The sequence below is a fragment of the Emydura macquarii genome, unplaced genomic scaffold, assembly GCF_026122565.2.
Source record: "Emydura macquarii macquarii isolate MOO-44397 ecotype Brisbane River unplaced genomic scaffold, CSIRO-AGI_Emac_v2 contig_1300, whole genome shotgun sequence".
NCBI lineage: Eukaryota > Metazoa > Chordata > Testudines > Chelidae > Emydura > Emydura macquarii.
The window spans coordinates 1,590,034-1,611,868 of record NW_027131437.1 but is presented as its reverse complement, the minus strand read 5'-3'; the positions used below and the strand labels follow the sequence as shown (position 1 = coordinate 1,611,868).

The 21,835-nt window shown below is 65.6% G+C and overlaps 1 protein-coding gene across 4 annotated transcripts; it reads left to right on the top strand.

Moving 5' to 3' along the window:
• Positions 1-1,972: 1,972 nt before the first annotated feature.
• On the top strand, positions 1,973-17,951 carry SLC5A6 (solute carrier family 5 member 6). 4 transcript variants are annotated; one of them, XM_067550517.1, is made up of 17 exons: positions 1,973-2,109; positions 5,079-5,201; positions 5,330-5,865; positions 6,093-6,158; positions 7,030-7,081; positions 7,899-7,966; positions 8,393-8,547; positions 8,917-9,057; positions 9,537-9,666; positions 10,086-10,174; positions 10,406-10,518; positions 10,920-10,987; positions 13,243-13,329; positions 13,601-13,782; positions 13,993-14,088; positions 15,179-15,300; positions 17,201-17,951. In XM_067550517.1, the coding sequence occupies exons 3-17, from the start codon at positions 5,536-5,538 to the stop codon at positions 17,509-17,511; spliced, it is 2,010 nt and encodes a 669-aa protein (XP_067406618.1). In that variant the 5' UTR covers positions 1,973-2,109; positions 5,079-5,201; positions 5,330-5,535; the 3' UTR covers positions 17,512-17,951. The 4 variants fall into 4 exon arrangements, with proteins under 4 accessions (XP_067406618.1, XP_067406620.1, XP_067406621.1 ...); XM_067550519.1 differs by having other exon boundaries at positions 13,985-14,088; positions 17,201-17,586; XM_067550518.1 differs by lacking the exon at positions 1,973-2,109 and adding an exon at positions 4,264-4,329.
• The last annotated feature ends 3,884 nt before the right edge of the window (positions 17,952-21,835 follow it).

Sequence of the window (21,835 nt, the reverse complement as noted above, 5' to 3'; positions counted from 1 at the left end):
CACTTCCCGCGATCTGCTGGCAATGCCCCTCCTAATGCAGCCCAATATGCTATTAGCCTTCTTGACAACCAGGGCACACTGCTGACTCATATCCAGCTTTTTATCCACTGTTACCCCAGGTCCTTTTCTGCAGAGCTGCTGCCTAGCTCGTCGGTCCCCAGTCTATAGCTGTGCATGGGATTCTTCCGTCCTCAGTGCAGGACTCTGCACTTTTCTTTGTTGAACCTCATTAGATTTCTTTTGGCCCAATCCTCTAATTTGTCTAGGTCACTCTGTATCCTATCCCCTATACAGAGTGACCTAGACAAATTAGAGGATTGGGCCAAAAGAAATCTGATGAGGTTCAACAAGGACAAGTGCAGAGTCCTGCACTTAGGACGGAAGAATCCCATGCACAGCTATAGACTGGGGACCGACGAGCTAAGCAGCAGCTCTGCAGAAAAGGACCTGGGGTAACAGTGGATAAAAAGCTGGATATGAGTCAGCAGTGTGCCCTGGTTGTCAAGAAGGCTAATAGCATATTGGGCTGCATTAGGAGGGGCATTGCCAGCAGATCGCGGGAAGTGATTATTCCCCTCTATTTGGCACTGATGAGGCCTCATTTGGTGTAATGTGTCCAGTTTTTGGTCCCCAATACAGAAAGGAAGTGGCCAAATTGGAGAGAATCCAGATGAGAGCAACAAAAATGATTAGGGGACTGGATCACATGACTTATGAGGAGAGGCTGAGGGAACTACGATTGTTAAGTCTGAAGAAGAGAAGAATGAGGGGGGATTTGATAGCAGCCTTTAACTACCTGAAAGGAGGTTCCAGGGAGGATGAAGCTAGGCTGTTCTCAGTGGTGGCAGATGACAGAAGAAGGAGCAACGGTCTCAAGTTGCAGGGCGGGAGGTCTAGGTTGGATATTAGGAAACACTTTTCCCCTGGGAGGGTGGTGAAGCACTGGAATGGGTTACCTAGGGAGGTGGTGGAGTCTCCATCTTTAGAGCAAAAACAACGAGAGTTCTGTAGCACTTTAAAGACTAACAAATAATTTAATTTGTTAGTCTTTAAAGTGCTACAGAACTCTCGTTGTTTTTGCTGCATACAGACTAACACGGCTCCCCTCTGAATCCATCCTTAGAGGTTTTTAGGCCTGGCTGGACAAAGCCCTGGCTGGGATGGTTTAGTCGGGGTTGATCCCGCTTTGAGCAGGGGTTGGACTAGATACCTCCCGGGGTCCCTGCCAACCCGCGTCTTGTAGGATTCTGTTGCTGTTCTCACGTTTATAGGTGTGTAAAGTGCCTGTCCGGCATCTCGGCAAGGCTGGCCTTGGGAACCGGAGCTCCGTGGTACCTGAGCACACGGTTCTCCGTGGCCCTGGCGCTGGAGGGGTCCTGGAGCAGATGGGCAGCGTTCCCGCTCTTGGGATATTTGGTGTTTTCCCCAGCAGGAGACTCAGGGTGTGAGCAGGGCAGGATCTGGGCGCTCAGTGAAAGGGCAGGAAAAGTCCAGGCCTGGTGGTGACGGAGAAGAACCTGAAAACGTGACCAGGACGTGGCTGGTGGAGCCTGCACCAACAGCGCCGAGGCCAGACGCCAGATGCCTGCCGTGTGCAACGGTGCTGATGCCCCACGGCTCCCACGCCCAGTGTTTGCAGCACCCCGCGCTCCCGCACCCCACGGTTCCCACACCCCGTGCTCCCGCACCCCACGGCTCCCACGCCCCGGGCGGCTCTAACCCACTTTTGGGCCCCCATCTGCTGCTTTTGGATGCTGGGGGGGAAGGGGGGTGACCGTGGGGGAGGGTGTGGGAGCGGGTAGGAGGCGGAGCCTGGCGGGGGGCGGAGCCTGGCGGGGGGCGGGGCGGTGCCGCGCGCAGGGGGCAGGGGCTGAGGCTGCCAGGAGTGGAGATGGCGGCTGGGGAGGCGGGGGAAGGAGTCAGTGCCAGCACGTCTACGTCATCCCCATGCGCCGGCGGGCGCCCACCGCCCCGCCCCTCTCCGCTGCCGTTGGTCCTGTCACGCTGCCGCGCGGACGGAGCAGAGCCCGGCCCGGCACGTGCGCGGCGCGGTCCGAGGGACAGACGGAGCCGGGCACGGGCCGCGCCGCGCGGAGCCGCCAGCCCTCGGTGAGCGGGGGGGGCCCGTCCGGTCCGGTCCGGTCCGGTCCGGCCCGGCTCTGCTCTCCCCGGCCCCGCGCCCTGCCGGCGCCGACCCTGAGTCCGGCCCACACCCGGACGGGCCCCGCCTGCCCGGACTCGCTGTGGGGCCCGGGCCCGGGGCCGAGACGTGGCCGGACACGGCAGCGCTGCGGACGGGCGGACCGGTACCGGTACCGCCTGTGGACGGGCCGGGCGTTGGGTCCCGGGGTCTGCGCCCGGCGCGGGGGGCCAAGGAGTCCCGGGGGCCGAGGCTGGATGCTGCGCCCGGCGCTGCTGTCCCTGGAGCCGCTGCCCCGCGCCCCGCCCCGGGCCGGGCGAGCCGGGCCCGAGATGCTGCCGACAGGCGGAGCGTTCCCGGGGCTCAGCGCCGCTCTCGGGGGCGCCCAGCGCCGGGACAGGCCGAGCGGGTGTGAACGCAAAGTGCAGCCGCAGCCCAGGCCTGTCTGTGACCCCTCGGCCTCCTGGGGCATCCCTCGCCGAGAGCCCCCGTGACCCCCTCCTCTGGGGCTGGCTGCAGCCTTCCCGCCCCCTCCCCTCACCTGGTTAGGACCAGGGGAGTGTCTGGGGTGGGGAGAAGGGGAGCAGGTAGTTACTCCCAGCGTGGGGGGCGGAGGCAGCTGTCCTGGCTACTGCCAGCGGGTTATCATCACCGTGGGCGGCCGGGGAAGCCTCTCAGCTCCTGGCCCCGCTGTGGGAAGCAGCCCCCAGCGTCCCAGCAGCGGGGGGGGGGGACGACACGCTGCCCTGCTCATTATTGCTGCAGCAGGAGGGGGTCGCCCTCCCTGTGGCTCTGCTGCGAGCTGGCCGGGCCCAGGGCAAGCCCAGACACGCCGTGCTCACCGCCAGAGGTGCCAGGTGCTCACGGGCTGAGCCTTAATCCCAGCAAATATGCCCCAGAAAATTCCTGCTGCGACAAAGCCTCTGCGTGAAGCAGCCCCTGGCCAGGCCGGAGTGCTGCGTGCCCTTCCCCCCCGGCTCCGGCCCTGCTCTGCCCCGGGGGGAGGCTGGCTCCCCGCTGCCATGGTGTGGGCATGTGGGACCCCGCTGTGCTCTGGGTAGGACCTCACGCCAGAGGGACGCTCCCCGCTCCAGCCGAGGTGCCTCAGCCCGGCCTGCGGCGCCTGTCCCGACGGGACCATCGTCACTCCTTTCTCGCCATCTCCACCCCCGGGGCTAGGCAGGGTCAGACCTGGCACTGGGAACCCAGCATCCTGCCAGCGGCCCCCACGGCTCCCGTTCACAGGGTGAGAATTGGCCCGTCGCACCTCTCCCTGCGCCCCAGCCAGCATGTCGCCCGGGGGGGGTCGCCTGCTGAGCAGCCTTTTGGAGGCATCCACCTTGCTCCTCGTGCCCCGCAGGGCTGGGGATGTGCTGGGTCCTGGTGACGTGGCTGGGCCGGGCCTGCCCTCTGCGTGGCGTCCCCCTTCCTCAGCACAGGCTGTTCACAGACGCAGCCTGCTGCTGCCAGCTGGGCCCTGCTCTGTGCCCTGAAACTGCTGCGGCTGGCTGGGCGCTGAGCCACAGGGGAGAAGGGGGCTCTGCCCACCCTGGGCTAACACCCTGTGGTCCCCTGAGCCCCAGAGAGCGTGGGGAGCCTGCCCTGGACACCTCACTTCTCTGCTGCCCCAGCTCCTGAAATGTGCCCCCATAGCCCTGCTGTCCCAGTCACTTATCCTGTCCCGGGGCCCCAGGCAGCTGAGCCCTGTGCGGTCCAGGTCAGTCTCCTGCCCCCTGGCCTGGCTGGCTATCCATCCCCGCGGGCAGGGGTTGGCCCCGGCTCTGGGCAGTGGGGCTTGTCACAGATCCCCAGGCTCGGTGCTGCCCCCCATGGTGTGGGAGGAACCCCTTTGATGTGCCAGACCTCCAGGGGGTCCCACTCTTCCTCCAGGATCCAAATCTCTGGGGCTCCAGCCCTCCTGCGTCACCGCGAGCTCAGACAGGCTCTTCCATTGTCTCCTCACATCTTCCATGGTGATGGGATCGCCTTGGCCAGTCCTTTTCAGTGACCCCTCCCGGCTCTCACAGCCAGGAGACAGTCTCCCAGCCTGCCCTGGGAGCAAACAGCCCTTTTTCTCCCTATGGGTAACCATGCCAAATGCAGGGAAACTGAGGGACACATAGGGGTCAGAAAAATACGACAGAAAATTTCCATTTTGTCTCGGTGCTGGAGCCCGGAGAAGCTTTGGGGTGAGTGGGGTAGTGGCTGCGGAGCTGGGGGGTCCTGGAAAGGGCTGGATGAAGCAGGAGAGCAGCAGCTGCTTAGCGCCTCCTTGCCTGCCAGGGGAAATGCTTGCCCTTCTGGCCTGGGCTGTGTGATCCGGCAGGGAGCCCAGCCCAGCCACTCCACGGGGCGCTGGCTGATCAGCGCCTGCCGGGGAGGGCCAGCCTGGGCAGCCAAAGCCCAGCAGTGCCAGGACAGCCAGGGCAGCAGGTGACTCCACATAGGGGAAGCAGCCCAGGGAGCAGAGACTGCGCCGTGAGGGGCCAGGCAGGGGCCAGGGACAAGACCTATGCCATGCCAGCCCTGCTCGTGGCAGAGGGGCAGGGAGCCAGGACTCCTGGGTCCTGCCCCCGGCTCTGGGAGGGGAGTGGGGAAGAGGCTGGGTCGGGACTCCTGCTACATGCCGTACTGCCAGGCGGGGCTGTTCTGTTATTGCCGCTGCGCTGCCTGTGGTTTTTGGACGCGTTTCCATTTGTCCTTGGAGCTGCCGAAGTTCAGGCTGTGTCGGGCGTCTGTTCTCGGAGCCTCCTGCTCGTTGGTTCGTGGTGAGCTGTGCCGCGCTGCACCGCCCAGGGGAAGGGACGGGTTAGCTGACCTCTGGGCCGGGGTTAAATCGGGGGCTGCGTTCCAGCTCCCCACTGTGCTGAGGGGCAGGGGGAGCAGCGGCCCTGCTCAGCAGCCATGACATGGTTAACTGGCGTTCCTCTCCCTCCAGGGTGCCCAGCCCAGCCCCGGCTGCTGCAGGCGGATCCTTGAGACGCTGAGATTAGCCGGAGCCACCAGAGCGAAGGCATTCCCTGCGCTATCTCCTCGCTGGCGGCCTGCCCGTGGGAAGCAGGTGAGGGGGCAGCCCTGCCTCGGGGCACTGTGTCACAGCTGGCTGGGCCCCCTCCCCGTCTGCCGTGCCGGTCCCTGGCACTTGGCCCCGCCAGCCCTTGCTGCTCGCTGACCCCTCTTCTCTTCCAGCTCGGCGCCCCAGGAGTGATGGTGGCTGGGACCGACGCCCGTGGCGTTGGCAGGGGCTCAGCGTGCTGGTGATGGCATGCACTGGGGCGTGCCGGCTGAGCCCCCGCATGGCTGGGGGCAGGTAGAGCGGAGCGGAGCGCGAGGCTGGGCAGCTGGCATGGCGGGCGTGGGCAGGAGGCTGTAGCGCCCGTGACGGGGCCGTTGCCATGGCGTTCACGGTGGCAGATTACACCATCTTCGTGCTGCTGCTGGTGCTGTCCTCGGCCATCGGGCTGTTCCACGCGCTGAGGGGCGGCCGGCAGGGCACGATGCAGGAGTTCCTGCTGGCCAACCGTAGCATGAGCTTCCTGCCCGTGGCCCTCTCCTTGCTGGCCACCTTCCAGTCGGCCGTGGCCATCCTGGGCGTGCCCGCCGAGATCTACCGCTTCGGCACGCAGTACTGGTTCCTCGGCTGCTGCTACTTCCTGGGACTCCTCATCCCTGCGCACGTCTTCATCCCCGTCTTCTACCGCCTGCAGCTCACCAGCGCCTACGAGGTGCGTCACCCGCCCGCACAGGGCCTGGCCGACGGGCTGTGGGGTGGGCGGGGTGAGCGGTGATGGACAGGTGGGCTGGTGGGGCGGGCGGGGCTGTAGGATGCTGGGCCAGGAGTGGGCATCGCAAGGCTGGAAGGTGGCAGAAGTGAGCCCCGTACACAGGCTGTCTGGCTCCCCTGTAGCCTCCCCCACGCTCACCCCTGCACCTCTCCCTTCTCCGCTTTCAGTACCTGGAGCTGCGCTTCAACAAGGCCGTGCGCGTGTGCGGGACCGTGACCTTCATCTTCCAAATGGTGAGTGCGGCCGGTCTCAGCCCCCGGCAGGCAGGTGCCACTGGCTGGTGTGGGAAGGCCTGGCTCTGCGCTGGGACCCGGCACAGGTGGGGGTGGCTGGGCTCCACTAGCTGTCACGCTATGGGGCAGAGCGGCAGGGGGATCACCGATCTCCCATCCAGAGGGCACGGCATGCTGGGGGCTGGCGCTGATCAGCCCGGCAGGAGTCGTTGGCTGCTGCGTCCTAGCTGCCTGTGATTTGCTTCCCTGCCCAGCGCTCGACCGGCCTGCGGTAGCTGAATGCCCCGGGGGGCCCCCACCAGGACGGGCCGGCAGGCGGTCAGGCACAGCAGCTCAGCGTCTCGAGCCGGCCCCCCATGGCCGTGGGGCAGTCCAAGCACTTGGACACAGGCTCGGTTCAATTCCCGTCATCGGCAGCTCCGGCCTTGGGGTGGGAGGCAGCAGCCCCTGGAGGTCCCTGGGCGCAGGCAGCACGTGCACAAGCGTTTCACCCTCAGAAAACCCACCCCTGGTCTGTGGTCTCCCCCAGTGCTTCCCAAGGCATCGCCTCGCCCAGGAGAACCCGTCTCCCCAACCCCCTGGGGGGGGAGCCTGTGCTGGCCAGGTGCGGGATTGCAGGGGGTTTGCACGTGGGGCCTTGCAGAGTGCGGGGCAGGAGGGAGCCTGGCCCCCAGCTCCCTGCCCCATGCAGGCTCTGAGGATGCTGCTAATCACCACACTTCCTGGGCATTGCATTTCCACCCGCCCTCAGCCAGCCCCGTCTCGCTGTGCCTGCGCTGGCCTGTCGGGGGCACCGTTGCTCTGCAGAGGGCTGCTGCATGTCCTGCATTCCCTGCGTCTCCGTAACTGCTGCTGCTTCTCTCACATGCAGGTTATTTACATGGGGGTTGTTCTCTACGCCCCGGCGCTGGCTCTCAATGCAGGTGACACAGGGATCGCGGGGTCCTGGAGGTGGGAGCAGGGGGGCTGGGAGAGATTGAACAGACGGGGGGTTTACCTGGGGTGCGGGGGACGTGATGGAGGGCGATCAAGAGCACCTGTTCTTCCTTCTCATAACACGGGGACAAGTGACCCTGATGGTGGCAAATTCAGAACTGCTGAGAGGAAAGAGCTTTTTGCACAGGGTGCCCGTGGCCTGTGGAACTCTCTGCCACTGGGCGTCACTGAGGCCAAGAATGTAGCGAGGTCCCAAGCGGGATTGATCGGCCACAAGAATTCTCAGCCGTAGGCTAGCGAGCGCCACGCCCGGCAGCGAGATCCACCCTCCTGCTCTGGCACTGAATTGGGTCTCTAGTTATCTGCGCCCAGGAAGGGCCCTTCGTGGGGGGCCTGCTGGTCCCCACCTGCCATGGTGGGGTTCTTGCATCTGCCTCGCAGGATCCTGGCTGGCTGGACCATGGCCCGGACTCGGGCTGGCATGGCCTGTGGTACCTGGGCTCCATCCCCTGCCGAGCAGCTGTCGCTCTGGGCCCGTAGGACCCTGGCTGGGCAGGCTGTGGGGCACTGCCCTGGCCACGCCAGAGCTCCAGGGGGCTGGCGGGGAGCGATTGGGACACAGTGAAACCCCCCACCCAGCAAGGCAAGGCGTCCCCTTGTGGGGCGAGGCCCGTTTCCAGGCTGGCGTGTGCTGTTCCCTGCCCCGGTGTGAGCCAAGCCGGGGGCCTGGCGTGGGGTGGGGTCTCTGGGGTGAGGGCTGCCTGGCCCCACACGCTTTCCTGATGGCTGGTGTTTTGCTTGCAGTGACCCAGCTTGACCTCTGGGGGGCAGTGCTGACTGTGGGTCTGGTCTGCACCCTGTACACAGCCCTGGTGAGTGGGGGTGTGGGGCGTGGGGCGCTGGGGGCTGCTCTCCGCACCTCTCCCACAGCCGGCCACCGTGGCCTGGCTCCGTCACCGCCCAGCCTCGCCCGGCGCAGGTGCACCAGGGGGCAATGGGAAACCCCTGCGGTCCCGGCTAGGCAGCTCCTCGTGTGCCTGGGGGCAGGGCTGCTTCTCCACCCCAGTGATGGGGTACCCAGCTCCCCCTCCCGGCCCCCAGCCAGACCCGCCTCCCCCCCACTGTCACCTCTCCCTCTGGTGATGCCTGCATCTTCCCCCCGGTGTCACTGCCCTGCCCCGCTGTGCCCATACGCGCACACACACACGTGCGGGGGGCTCGCTGGCCTCGGCTGGATGGTGCCGTGCCCCGCCCGGCTGCCCGTTCGTGGCCGTGACGGGGCGCCCTTCCTTCCGCAGGGCGGGCTGAAGGCCGTCATATGGACCGACGTCTTCCAGACGCTGGTGATGTTTGCCGGGCAGCTGGCCGTCATCGTGGTGGGCTCCATGAAGGTGGGCGGCATGGGGCGGGTGTGGCAGCTGGCGGCCGAGCGAGGCAAGATCTCTGGAATTGAGTGAGTGGAACCCTGGGCCCTTGTCTCCTGGCTGGCTGCCCCGGGCCCCTGGCCGTAGGGGCTCCGGCCCGGCTGCTCAGGCCCTGCCATCTGAGCGTTCTGCAGTGGGGGCTGCAGAGGGGTTATGGGGAGATTCAGCCCACCCCACGCCCAGCTCTGGCTGCATGTTGCCTGGGCGTGGAGGGCGCAGACCTGGGAACCGCCTGCGCTGTGGGTCAGGGCAGGCCCGGGGGTGCTGGACAAGCCAGGACCAGACACAGACCTGTCTGTGGGCAGCCCGCCCTAGTGTGCAGTGGGGCACGGGGACCCCTCCCAGCCCGCCCAGGTCCCAGCGCTGGCAGCCCGGGACTGTCCTCTGTCTCCCTGCAGCCTCAACCCGGATCCCTTCGAGCGTCACACCTTCTGGACCCTGGCCGTCGGTGGCGTGTTCATGATGCTGTCGCTCTACGGCGTGAACCAGGCGCAGGTGCAGCGCTACCTCAGCTCCCGCACCGAGCGGGAGGCCGTGCTGTGAGTACGGGATGGGGCGGGACGGGAGCCCACCCCCATGGGCCGGGCATGGCCCTGGCGCGAAGCCGGGCGGGGGCAGAGCTGGCCCCAGCAGGGTCCTGAAGGGGAGCAGGGGGCTCGGTTTGGCCAGCCCCAGCGGAGTCCGGCCTGCGCAGGGCAGCCCAGCCATCAGGGACAGCTGGAGCAGCTCTGCTCGGGCAGCTGCGCTCTCCTCCCGTGGGGCAGTGACCCCCGATGGCGGCAGTGGGGCTCCCTCCCAGGGCTTCAGAACTAGCCTCTGGCAGGCAGCCGGCTCCATGCACCCTGGAAAGCCAAGGCAGGGCTGGCCCCGCTTTGTGGGGTGTTCCCAGCGACGGGCCCGGCCCTTCCCCAGTCGGAGACCCAGACCCGGCTTGCTGCTGGTGCGAGTCTCTGGGGCGTTGGTCTCGGTCCCATCTGTGCCCCGCCCTGCCCGGTGACGCCCTGCCTTGTCCCTGCAGCTCCTGCTACGCCGTCTTCCCCTGCCAGCAGATCGTGCTGTGCCTCAGCTGCCTCACCGGCCTCGTCATGTTTGCCTATTACCAGGAGCACCAGCTCACAGCGGCCCAGAGCCAGGCCTCCCCAGACCAGGTAAAGGATGGGCTGGGCCCCCTGGATCAGCCCCCCTCGCCCAGGGCCCCCGTATCGGGGGGAACGCCCGTCCTGGAGAGAACTGGGCAGCGTGCTTCCTCGCCTCGCACCCTCGGCCTTCGCTCCCGTCTGGGCCCCGTGACTCAACGGCTATAAGGGAAACCTTCCCAGCTGCCTGAGTCTGCAGAGAGCCTGGGACAGTAGCGCTGGGGCAGGGGCCTGCGCGCGCAGCCCCGTGGGCGTTCACTCTGAAACCCAATGATGGCGGCACTGCTGCTGGCGGTGCTGCTGCTTGCTCTTACAAGGGCCCCAGCCGGGCGGTGCCCAGCCCTCGCGCCCCTGCTCCCCTTGGCCGGGTGGCACCTGGCCCTCTCGCACCCCCGGCCAGGCGCACCCTGACGAGTTCCCTGCCTTCGCAGCTGGTTCTGTACTTCGTCATGGACGTCCTGAAGGACCTGCCTGGCTTGCCGGGCCTCTTCGTCGCCTGCCTCTTCAGCGGCTCCCTGAGGTGAGTGCCCCGTGCCTGGGAAATCTGCCACCCGCTGACGTGGGCTCCGGGCCGCTGCAGCCTGTGGGGCCTGGGCACGCGTCTCGCCCGGTCTGGCTGGTAACCTGGGCATGAGCCTTCCCGGCGCAGCTGCTCTGCGGGCCCCCCTCGCTGGGCTGGGCTGGGCTGGGCTGGGCCATCCCGCGCCGTGGGAGCCTCCTGGCCGCCCCAGCTCCTCTCTCTGCCTTTCAGCACCATTTCCTCTGCCTTCAACTCCCTGGCCACCGTGACCATGGAGGACCTGATCCACCCCCACTTCCCCGGCCTCTCGGAGTCCCGCGCCACGCTGCTCTCCAAGCTGCTGGGTGAGTCACGCTCGGGGGGGGGCACAGCTCCCTACGGGGGAGTCTGTGCCACGCTCCCTGGGGAGAGGGGTGTCCTCCCGGCCCCCCGAATCCACTGCCAAGTCCTACGTCCGTGCAGAGAGAGACCCTGAAAGCACAGGCGAGAGCCAGCACCAGGGCAGGCAGATCCGTGTGAGCGTCGACCCCATCCACGTCCGCTGCCCCAGCTCTGCCGGCGCCCCTCACTGCCGACCCACAGCCCCATTACCCCAGCCCTCAGCTCCCCCCCACCAGTGCCCCTCACTGCCGACCCGCAGGCCCTGCTGTCCAGACATGGCAGCGCCCTGCCCCGCTGCGGGCGGTTGCATCGAGTGATGCTGGTTGTGATGCTGCAGGTTCTAACCCCTCCTTCCCCTTCCCAGCTCTGGGTTACGGCCTGCTCTGCTTGGGGATGGCCTACGTCTCTTCCATGCTGGGCCCCCTGCTGCAGGTAGGACACGCCCGCCCCGGCTCTCGGTGGGGGTGCTGGGTTCTCTCCCGTCGCGGGGGGCTGGGGAGGGTTGGGGTTCTGGCCACTTGCCAAAGGACTTTGTGCTCAGATTCACAAACGCGTAGACTGCAGGGCCAGAAGGGGCCATCGTGATCCCCCGTCTGACACGCCCGCTGCAGGCCCCAGAGCCTCCCCGCCCCGCCACAACAGGCCCTGAGCCTCTGGCTGAGTTACTGACGCTGATTTACTGAGTTACTGATTTAAAGACGTCAAGGTACAGAGAATCCACCACTGACACTGCTTTAAACCTGCCAGTGACCCGTGCCCATGCTGCAGAGCAAGGTAAACCCCCCCCGGGTCTCTGCCGATTCGACTCTTACCCGCACTAGGGCGCCCCACCTTTTCTCCAGTCCACAGGGCTCAAGGCATAACCCGGTCAAGGCAGCCACAGCCTTTCCCAATCCGTAGGGCTCCGGGGGAAAGGCACCTACCCTTACCCAATCCACTCTAGGACTCGGTCACCCATTCCCAGCCCGTGGGGCTCCGGGGATAATTCCCTGCGGGCTTGTGGGGTCTTCTACCAGTGAAGGAGCCTTACAGAGGCATAGCCTTATTCTCTGTTACAATGACCGACGCAGAACACGCATGCTGCGCATCCAGTGCTCACCACTCCCAGTGAGGCAGACACGCGTCTCCTGGTGCCAGTCGGGATTAGGTCATCTGGGGACTCCGGTTTCTGCACCGTGGTGGGCCAGGGGTTGAGCTCTGGCAACGCTGATCTTCTAGGGCTGTGTCCTGGAGTCCGGTTCCGAAGCACTTCCTTTTGGGACCCGGTTTATATAATTAAAACGTGGGTCCGGCCTAGCTGCACCTTAACCAATCCCATCACAAAATCATTCCTCGGCCAGTCCTAGCTGACACCTGACTGGATTTAAATAGTTCACACCCAGTTCTGAACCGGTCAGGGGAGCAGACAGAAATCGCTGAGATCGACAGTAGAGACGTGGGCTCCATAAAGACCGAACATTAAGAGGCGTAGATTTGACACCCACGGCTGTTGACCAGCGACTCCTGGCCACACAGGAGCTGGCGAGCTACGTTGTCTGTCGGCAGCTTGGATCTGCTTCCGTGGGTGGCGTGGCCGCTCTGTTAGGACACTAGGGCCTTCCTGCCAGCCCCTGTCATGTCCTGCAGCAGGTTCAGGAGTGTGAAGATGTGACCAGCTGCTACCTGGCTTATGGCTGCTGCCTGTCCTGGCGTAGCTGTCACTGCTTAGCCCACAAACAGGCCTCTGACCTTACGTGACCTGGGAGAAAATTCCTTCCCAGCCCCACATCTGGCGACCAGTTAGACCCCGAGCATGTGGGCGAGACCCAGCAGTCAGACACCCGGGAAAGATTCTCGGTAGTAACTCAGAGCCCTCCCCATGGAGTGTCCCGTCCCGTCCCGTCCCCGGCCATTGGGGATATCTGCTGCGTCCAGTCACAGATCAGCTACATGCCATCGCAGGCACCCCCTCACCTCTGTAAACTTCTCCAGCTCAGTCTGGAAGCCAGCTAGGTTTCTTGCCCCACGGCTCCCCGTGGGAGGCTGTTCCAGAGCTTCACTCCTCCGGTGGTTAGAAACCTGCACCTCATTTCAAGCCTAGACCTGTTGATGGCCAGTTTCTATCTGTTTGTTCGTGTCCACTTTGGTGTTTACCTTAAATAACTCCTCCCCCTCCCTGGTGTTTCTGCCGAGCCCTCTGCCGTGTTTACAGAGCGACCCTGCTGCCCTGGCGCAGGCTGAACTAGCCAAGCTCTTTGCGTCTCCCTCTCAGGCAGTTCTTCATGCCTCCCCCGCAGCCCCTCTCTGCGCCTGCTCCACTTTGAATTCACCTTCCGTGCAGGCGGGAGACCAGGCCTGCTGTAACGGTGCTAGCGCCTCCCTGTCTGCTGGCAGTGCCGCCCCCGACTGGCACGGCTGCATCGCGCTGGTGGCTCAGGCGTCCTGGGATCGACCGATGCACCCGGATCTTTCTGCTGCGCCCCAGCCACGTCCAGTTGATACGTCCCCAGCTGACAGTGCCACCTGCCGCTCAGTGCCTGGCAGCTGCCCCCCAAGGGGCTTGTTTCGGGTGCCTGTTGCCCCCAGTCTGTGTGTCCCAGCCTGAGGCAGGGAGCCCAGCTGCCCTCTGTCCCGCTGGGTTCTCTGCCCTGGCGGAGCCCCGCAGCCCTGGCGCTGGCCGCTCAGCGTGCCCTGCTCTCTCCTCGCAGGCTGCGATCAGCATCTTCGGGATGGTGGGTGGCCCACTGCTGGGCCTCTTCTGCCTGGGGATGTTCTTCCCCTGTGCCAACCCCACGGTGAGTGCCCCCCTGCCTGTGCCGCTCTGCCCTGCCCCCGCCGGCCTGTGCCCTGCCCTGTGCTGGGCCTCTCTCTGCCCCCATCCTCTCGGCTCTGGCTGCCCGGCCCCCACTGGTGTGAATCACTGAGCAGAGGGGAAACTGAGGCTGCGCCCCGAGGGGAGATGGATTTGGCTGGGGAACAGCTGGGGTCTCTGGGGGGCAGCCCCTCGGGGTCAGGGTCTCGCTCCAGGACAGGCACCGGGCCCCTGACTGCTCTCCCCGTGTGCAGGGTGCGATTGTCGGGCTGGTGGCTGGGTTGACCATGGCCTTCTGGATCGGCATTGGGAGCCTGACGTCCAACCTGCAGGCAGGTCCCTCGGCCCCTCTGCTGGTCAACACCACCAGCTTCCCCCAGGTTGGCAACCTGACCACGGCCGTCACGGCGACCCTGCTGGCCTCGGCCCCCAAGCGGTGAGTGGGGAGCTGCGCTGCCGGGAGGGCTCTGGGGCATGGCTGGCGGCTGCTGGGGGACGGGCGGACGGGGCTTCCCCCGGCGAGGCCTGGTGCTGGTGGGTCCCAGCTGCCCTCGAGGCAGGTGCACGCTGGGTCCTGGGCCTGCCGAGGGAGCCAGGTCCCCAGCTGCCCCCTAACCCAGCTGTTTCCTCCCCACCAGCCTCTCAGGGCTCCAGAAATTCTACAGCCTGTCGTACATGTGGTACAGCGCCCACAACTCCACCACCGTCATCCTGGTGGGGCTGCTAGTCAGCGTCCTCTCTGGTACGTGCGCCGGCCGGCCGGGGCGGGTGGGGGGGGCTGCCATGGATCCAGAGGACCTGGGCTACCCCCGGCTATGAAGCAGTCCCTAGGAGGAACCCTCCTGTGTGCCCGGCCCCGGGGGTCCCGCTCTCCCTGCAGAAGTGCCCCGCCCCCGAGACAGCCCTCCTGTCTCACCCCGCAGCTCTGCCCAGCGCGTCCAGCAGAGCCGGGCACCTGGGAGACTCGCCTGCTGTGCGGGGACCCTGCACCCGCCAGCATCGGCAGCGACGCCGGGCAGCCTGTCTGTCCAGAGCAGGGCTCGGGGGTGGGGGGAGTCGGCCCAGACCAGTCTGGGTTATGTCCGTGCTGGCTGGAGCCAGGCTGCTCTGGGAACCAGGTGTCCTGACTCTGGCCCTGGCCCTTTGTCAGTCCCAGCTGAGCCCCGTGTCTCATCAAAGGGCCAGCTCCAGTCCCAGCCTCGGGCACCTCTAGGCCATTGGCCTCCTCCCGCCAAGCCCTGCAGCCCTGGCCCACCTGCCAGAGCTTCCCGCTGTCCATGGGTCTGTCCTGGCGGCGCCCGTTGTCTGTCTGGACGTGGCTCTAGCCGGTCCCGAGTGACCCATTCCTCTCGGCCTGCCCCGTCCCTGCTCTGCCCAGGAGCAGCGTCTAACCCCTTGGCACCCATGGGTGGCAGCCCCGAGCCCCACGGCCAGGCCCGTGGGCCAGAAACACAAGACAGAAAACTCCCACTCCGACAGGGCTGGCGGGGGGGTGGGGATGAGGCTCCTGGGTGCCGGGGGAGCTCGGGTTGCCCCTTGCAGCGCAGCCTGGGCCACGCGCGTCTGACGCAGAGCAGAGGCTCCTGTCCCAGCGTCAGCGCTGCCCCTTGCTGGGAGCGTGGGCCAGGGCTGCCCGGGCAGAGCCGTCAGGCAGCGGAGGAGAGAACGGACCCAACCCTGGCAGCCCCTGGGTCTCTGAGCCCCCTTGTCCGAGGGAAGGGCAGGGCAGGGCGGGCTGAGGTGCGGGAGGACAGTTGGAGGGCTCAGGGTGGTTCTGTACAAGGCCCTGGGCCCCCGCGTAACCCCTGTGCTCTGTCCCTCCACTCTGGCAGGCCCCACGAAGGGCGAGGCTGTGAGCGCCCGCACCATCTACCCCGTGCTGCCCCGGCTGCTGTGCTGTCTGCCCCAGCGCTGCCGGCAGCAGCTGAGCTGCGGGGTGCGCGGCTCCACGGAGGTGAGTGGCCCGGTGCCCCTCTGAGTGCAATGCGTTCCCGGCCTTGTCCCGGCGACGCGCCCCGGCTGTGCCCACGCTGCTCCCTCTGGTTCCCACCCTCAGCGCCGGCCGCAGGAGCATCTAGCTGTCACGGCCGGCCGCTCTAGCCAGCCAGAGCCGGGAGAGCGCGTTCGTCACGCGGTGGGGGTGGTCTGGACCCATCGCGCTTAATGGCCGCGGGAGGCAGGTAGCTTGCGAGGCCCGGACGTTCCCTCTAGGCAAGGGGGCCCTGCTCCTGTCCCTTCGCTAGGACCCAGGCAGTGCGTGGGCCCGTGGTTCCTGCGGCAGGCTCCGTGCAGACGTTGTATGATGCTGCTGATCACCAGCGTGCGTCAGCCTCACTGTAAACGTCCATAGCACAGCATGCTGCACGCAATCACCGCAGTCAATTGCTGAGCGCCTGAGAAGCCTTTCCAGCTTCCTAGATCTGGGCCGTCTCCTCCCCGCCTGTAGCCTTGTTTGCCTGACATGGAAAGGGACCTAGGGCAGACCTGATCACCAGTGCGCGGTTTAAACACACGTGAGTCGTCCCAGCCTAGATCCGGAGCTCTTCGTACACGCCATATACGCACATCGCGCACGAACAGGAATGCTCAGAGCGTCGCTGTTTTCCAGTGACGTGTGCCCAGGGCTCCGCTTACGTCACCAAGAAATCGTACACTTTTCGGGGGCTGGTCGTGGCATAAACAGCGAAGGTGGCGGGTGCGTCACATCTGTGAGATCTGCTCTTTATGCCACGACCAACCCACAAAACCTGCGACTTCTCCGCAGCGTTTCTTATGCTGGGGCCCGGACCCAAAAGGGAGTCTCGGGCCTGTTAGGGGTCACAGTATTGCCACCCTCACTTCTGCGCTGCTGCTGGCGGGGAGGGGTGAGGGGGGTGCTGTCTTTGCAGCCGGGCGGCTGGAGCCCAGATTTCACGGTCTGTGATGTGACTTTCACAGCTGAGAATTTGTAGCCCCTGGAAGATACAGGTTAGAGCCCATGCGTTAGGGTACGCTGAGCTGGTCTCATCGTCTGATCTGGGGGAGCCCCTCACCCTCGGGCGCTGGGGAGCTCTTGGGGTCACAGCGTTACTGCGGGACACTGCTGCATGAATCCAGGAGTTTCCCAGGCCCTGGACTGAACCGACCAATTGTGGGCGTGACCCTTCACGCAGTGAGATGAGCGGGGCTGAGAGCTGCTCGCAGGGTGTCCTCTGCCACCAGCAGGGCCTGGGCGGGGTGCAGGGCATGAGCTGTGGGCTGGTGTCTGAGCAGCTCACCCAGCAGCGGCATGGAGATGTAGAACTGCCCGTCCAGGGTCAGGTGAGGGAGGGACAGGTTCCCAGCGCCGCTCGTTGGGCACCTCCCTCCGGCAAGGACTTGCACCACTGCAGCTCCTTACCCTGGCCCTGCCACCTCTCAGGCGAGGCAGCGGAAGGTCCTGGCCAGCAGGGTCCAGCCCTGCCGAGGGGACGGGAGGACGAGGATGGATGTCTGCCCTCTGTCCGCTCAGGGGTGCTCTAGGGCGGTTTCCGAATCCAGATTGGGCTGGGTCTAGGATGTCCGCGCCAGCAGCGTCTCTGAGCTTTCTCAGGTGTGGGAGATTGGAGGCTGGGTGGCCAGGGCAGGTTCCTGCAAGGCTGGCCGGACAGGGCATGTCTGAAGGAGGAAGAGAAGTTTCCTCCTCTGAAGAGGCATCGGCCATTCCTGGCGGGCGCTGCCCAGGGCTTGGCTCCAGTCCAGGCCGTGAGCAGCGACTGTCCTGAACTCTGGCCATGAAGCAGCAGGTGGTTGTCCAGTGGAGGGGGCACAGGTCCCTGCTGCCAGCCCCCCGGCCCATTCCCTGCCCCCTTTCACACTCGTCTCTCCCCGCCCAGGACGTCAGCAGTGCAGAGCCGGTGCCTTGTGCCATGGAGAAGACCAGCAATGGGGTGCTGAGCGGCCCTGTGGAGGGCCTGGCCCACACGGAGGAGGCGGAGGGCGAAGGCTTTGCCAGGGCGGAGGGCGTGCACACCTACATCCTGCAGGAGACGTCGCTCTGAGCTGGGGCCTGGCCCGGGAAGCAGCCCCCCCCCCAGCCCTGCAGCGTGCGCCCAGCCTGTGTCCCACGGCTCAGCTGCCCCCTCCCTTGGGCAGGCTCCTGGGACCCTGCAGGCCCGGCCCTTCTCCCTGCCGCCGTTCGGGGTGAGCCTGGGCCGCGTTCGCCCTGACCCACCCGGCGCTTCATGCAGCCACAAGGTACCAAATGGCCCCTGCGCCCTGCCAGAGCCCAGCAGATGGGAGTCGAGGGCCCCGTCTTGCTGGCCAAATGCCTGCCCGTGCCTGGAGCGTGGGGGCCGGCAGGGGCTGACTCCTGTGACTGTCGCGCTGGGCCGAGGCCGGCGGGGGGCACCGCAATAACCCCCTGATCCCAGCCCTTCTGTTCGATGAGCTGTTCTGGTTGTTTGTTAATTGTCTGCAGCCCCCGGCACCGGGGCCCTGGTCTCAGTAAAGTGATTCTTCGTCCGTTGCTGGGCCCTGCTCTGCGCCGTCCTGCCCCCTCCACTGGCTGAGACCCGGCCGGGCTGACCCGGCAGGGGACGGACGGGGCGGTTCTGGCGCCATGGCCACTGGTGGGGGGGAACACATCCCAGCCCGAGCCAGGGGCCTCTGCCAGCATGGCTGCCAACGCACAGGCCGGCGGGTGCTAGCGGGAGGGTTCCTGACGGGGGGTGGGGGCTGAACCAGGGAATGCTGCGGGGGGAGCACGGCCTGTGCTTTGCATTCCCTCCCTGCTGGCCCCTTATCTGGGGGTCTCCCTGTGGGGCGGGGCCGGGCTGCTCTGAGGCCAGGCGGGAGCGACGCCCTAAGCAGCTCTGATGTGGGCCGTGGGGCCTGCCTGGGCTCGCTCCAGCCCCTGTCCTGCTCCCTGGAGCTGGGCCCAGGCTCCCGCCACAGGCAAGGCAGCGACCCCAGGGGCTGGTGCTGTGACATGGGCAGGGGTGGAGCAAAGAGGAAATGCTGGTTGGCCCGAGAGCTTCCCCAGCAGGGAGATGGGTCCACCTGGGGGGCAGGGATGCTGGGAAGGGCTGGGAGCCCCATCACCTGCAGTGTTTACAGTGAGCCTGGGCAGAGCCGGGGCTGGAGGGCAGAGATGGGACCTTGCCGGGCTGCTGGGCATCGCAGGAAAACCCCACAGGCAGGTAGGGCCAGAATGAGAAGGAGCCAGTCCAAAGCGGACTGAGCTGGGCTAGGGACAAGCAGGGTGACGAGGACCATTCCAGATACAGCCGAGGCCAGAGGCAGCCCAGCAGAGGGGCGGGGGGGGGGGGGGGCAGCACCCGACCGTGGAAATGGCAGAAGGGCCAAGTTACTGGTTTGGGTCGGTTTCACCAAGCAGGTTCACAGCAACTGGACGTCTCCCATCACGCCCGCCGGTGCCCCGAGGCCCAGAGACCGGGCGAGTTAAAAATGCCCTGTCCACGCCTGCAGTTACGGGGACGTAACACGCCAGCGCTGGGCCATGCCCACGTGCAGACAACACACTCGATGCCGTCAGGGCTGGCGAGACTCCGCCGGGGCTGCTGCAGGAGCTGCCTGTGCGACGTCTCTGCGTTAGCGACTGGCTTCCACAGCGCACGGGAAACGGAGGCAATCAGAGCGGCCGGGCAGAGGGCAAATCCGAGGCCAGTCACTAGACAGGACTAATGACAGGCCGGGGAATCACGGACCGTCAGATGTCAGCACCCAGCAAGATACTGGCAAACAAAGGCTAGGGACACTTCAGAGCATGGTTTTGCATCCTTGCTCATCCTGGCTCATAGCCATTGATGGACCCATCCTCCACAAACTTATCTAGTTCTTTTTTGAACCCCGTTATAGTCTAGGCCTTCCCAACATCCTCTGGCAAGGAGTTCCACTGGAAAAATAAGGACAAATGCAAAGTGCTCCACGGGGAAGGAACGATCAGTTGCACACATACAAACTGGGCAATGAGTGCTGAGGAAGGAGTGCTGCGGAGAGGGATCTGGGGGTCCCAGTGGACCACAAGCTAAATCCGAGTCAGCAGTGTCACACTGCTGCAAAAACAGCAAACATCCTTCTGGGGTGTGTCAGCAGGAGTGTTGTAAGCAAGACATGAGAAGGCATTCTTCCACTCTACTGCACGCTGATTAGACCTCAGCTGGAGTCTTGTGTCCTGTTCTGGGCACCACGTTACAGGGAAGATGTGGACAAACTGGAAAAAGTCCAGAGAAGAACAACAAAAATGACCAAAGATCTAGAAAACATGAGTTAGGAGGGAAGATTATCAAATGGTTTGTTTAGTCTGGAGACGAGACGACAGAGGGGACATGAGAACGGTTTTCAAGTACGTGAAAGGAGGGAGAAAAATGTTCTTCGTTTCCGAGGGCAGGACAAGAAGCAATGGGCTTAAACTGCAGCAAGGGTGAACATTATGTTGAACATCAGGATAAACGTCCTCGCTGTCGGGGTAGTTACGCGCTGGAACAAACGGCCGCGGGAGTTGTGGAATCTCCGTCACTGGAGGATTTTAAGAGCGGGTTAGACAAACGCCGTCCGGGGATGGTCTAGATCCGGGGTTTTCAACCTGTAGCCGACCCCTTGGTAAATCCAGCTCAAGGTCTGCAGCCCCTACTACACTGCCCCAGGCTGACCACAGAATCACGTGCTCGGCCTGGCACGTTACTTGGGGTGAGAAAGGCTAAACACGGCTTCCATGGTAACGGCACCACCTCCGGATTTGCCCTGGGGACGGGAGTTCACGTAGGGGGAACCGGCTGCCTTTTCTGGGATCTGAACTCGGCCATCAGTACCTTCTGTGGCCCCTTAGACGCAGGCTGCAGGCCCCAGGTCCACGGCCCTGACGAAAACCTCTGGCCTGACGAAAACCTCCTGGTCCTGCTGTGAGTGCCGGGCTGGACTAGACGCCCGGGCGAGGCCCCTCCCAGCCCTGCATGGCCTGCTCCTGCGCCTGCTCCCGGGGCTGGCTTGTGCCAGGCGTGCTGAGCTCCAGGGCTGGGCCGTGCGTGACACACCACAAATGTGCCCCCAGCTCGACTGGCGGCAGCGCCAGCTCCCCAGCCCTGCAGCTTCTCGGTGCCTGAGCCTTGCCCCCCACGGGCACGTAGCCCCACCACAATAGGGCCCAGACAGCCCAGCCCCCCTGCCCCCAGCAGGCCCACGTGGGAGCCCCTTCCTGTGTCTCTCCCTGTGGGGCAGGGGCTCCCCCCTGCCCAGCCACACTCCGGGCTGTCAGCTGGCGCCTGGCCCCTGGGCATTCACCCCCCTTGGCCCTGCCTTCCCTGGATGCCTGCTCCAGGAGCTGCCCACTCTTGGGCGCTGCCGTGCCTTGGAGCCCGTCCTGTTCCCCCAGCAGCAGGGATCCCAGCTGCGCCCCCGCCCTGGAACGGCCGCGCTGCAAATATGCTGGGGGCTCTTATCTGTTGGGCAGGAAGAGGTCCCCTCCCCGCAGAGGGCCCCCGTCCCACCTCCAGCCACCCCCACACACCCCCCATGCACGGCCCTGGCTCGGGTTCCTAGGAGGCCGGGTCCAAGCTGCCGGCTGCGTCTCTGTGCGCTGAGCACGGCCCCGCCAGGCAGCAGCTCCTGCAGCAACGGAGCAGAGCCCGGGGGCTCGGAGTCCAGGGTGCCAGCCCCGGGGCCTGGGGTGCCCGAGAGCAGCAGGGGCTGGCAGGAGGTGGGGTGATGGGGAACACCCCACGCGTGAGCTGTGCCTGCAGCGTGAAGGGGAGGGGCCGGGGGGGTCGCTGCACACACAGCTGGGCCCTGCATGGCCGGGGGTGGCTGGACGAACCCCTCGGCGGGGGGTGGGCAGCGGTGGACATGCTAGCACTCGGGGAGGCAGGTGGTGCCAGGCACCCCCCAGCCCTGCGTCCCTGCAAGAAGGTCCAAGGGGCAGGGAGGGCGCGGGGCCAACGCAAGCTGGAGGGTGGGTGCCTGGCCCCATGGCGTATGGAGGCCCTGAGGGGCCCGGGGCCAATGTCGGGTGCACGGCTCATGCGCTGGGGGGGAGGCGTGACCTGCCTCATGCTCACAGCCCCCCCGACCCACCTGCTGCGCCAGGGCCCAGACGCTGACCCCAGCCACCGGCAGACCCGGCCCCAGCTCCTGGGCGAACTCCTGGGGGCTGGGAGCGTCGCACAGGCCTGGTTCAGGCAGGAGGGCAGCCCGGCTGCTCTCTGGGCTAGTCCCGCCTCAGGCGCGAGGATCCGAGCCAGGGCTGCTGGGATGCTGGTCGGGCCGGGCCGGGTTAGAAGAGCACAGAGCTGGGGCACAGGACTCGGGGGCAGGGGGTGCAGCATGTCACAGCTGTGCCGGTGCCCCCACTCCCGACCTGCAGCGCCCGTTAGCTCAACCTTGGGTTTCCCTTGTCCCCCGGCTCTGCACGTCCCGCTCCAGACAGGGCTGACCGGGTGGGAGATTTGTCCTGGCCCCTAGGAAGACTCCAGCTGCCAGAGGCTGAAGCACGACCCCCCCGCCTCCACCCCAAC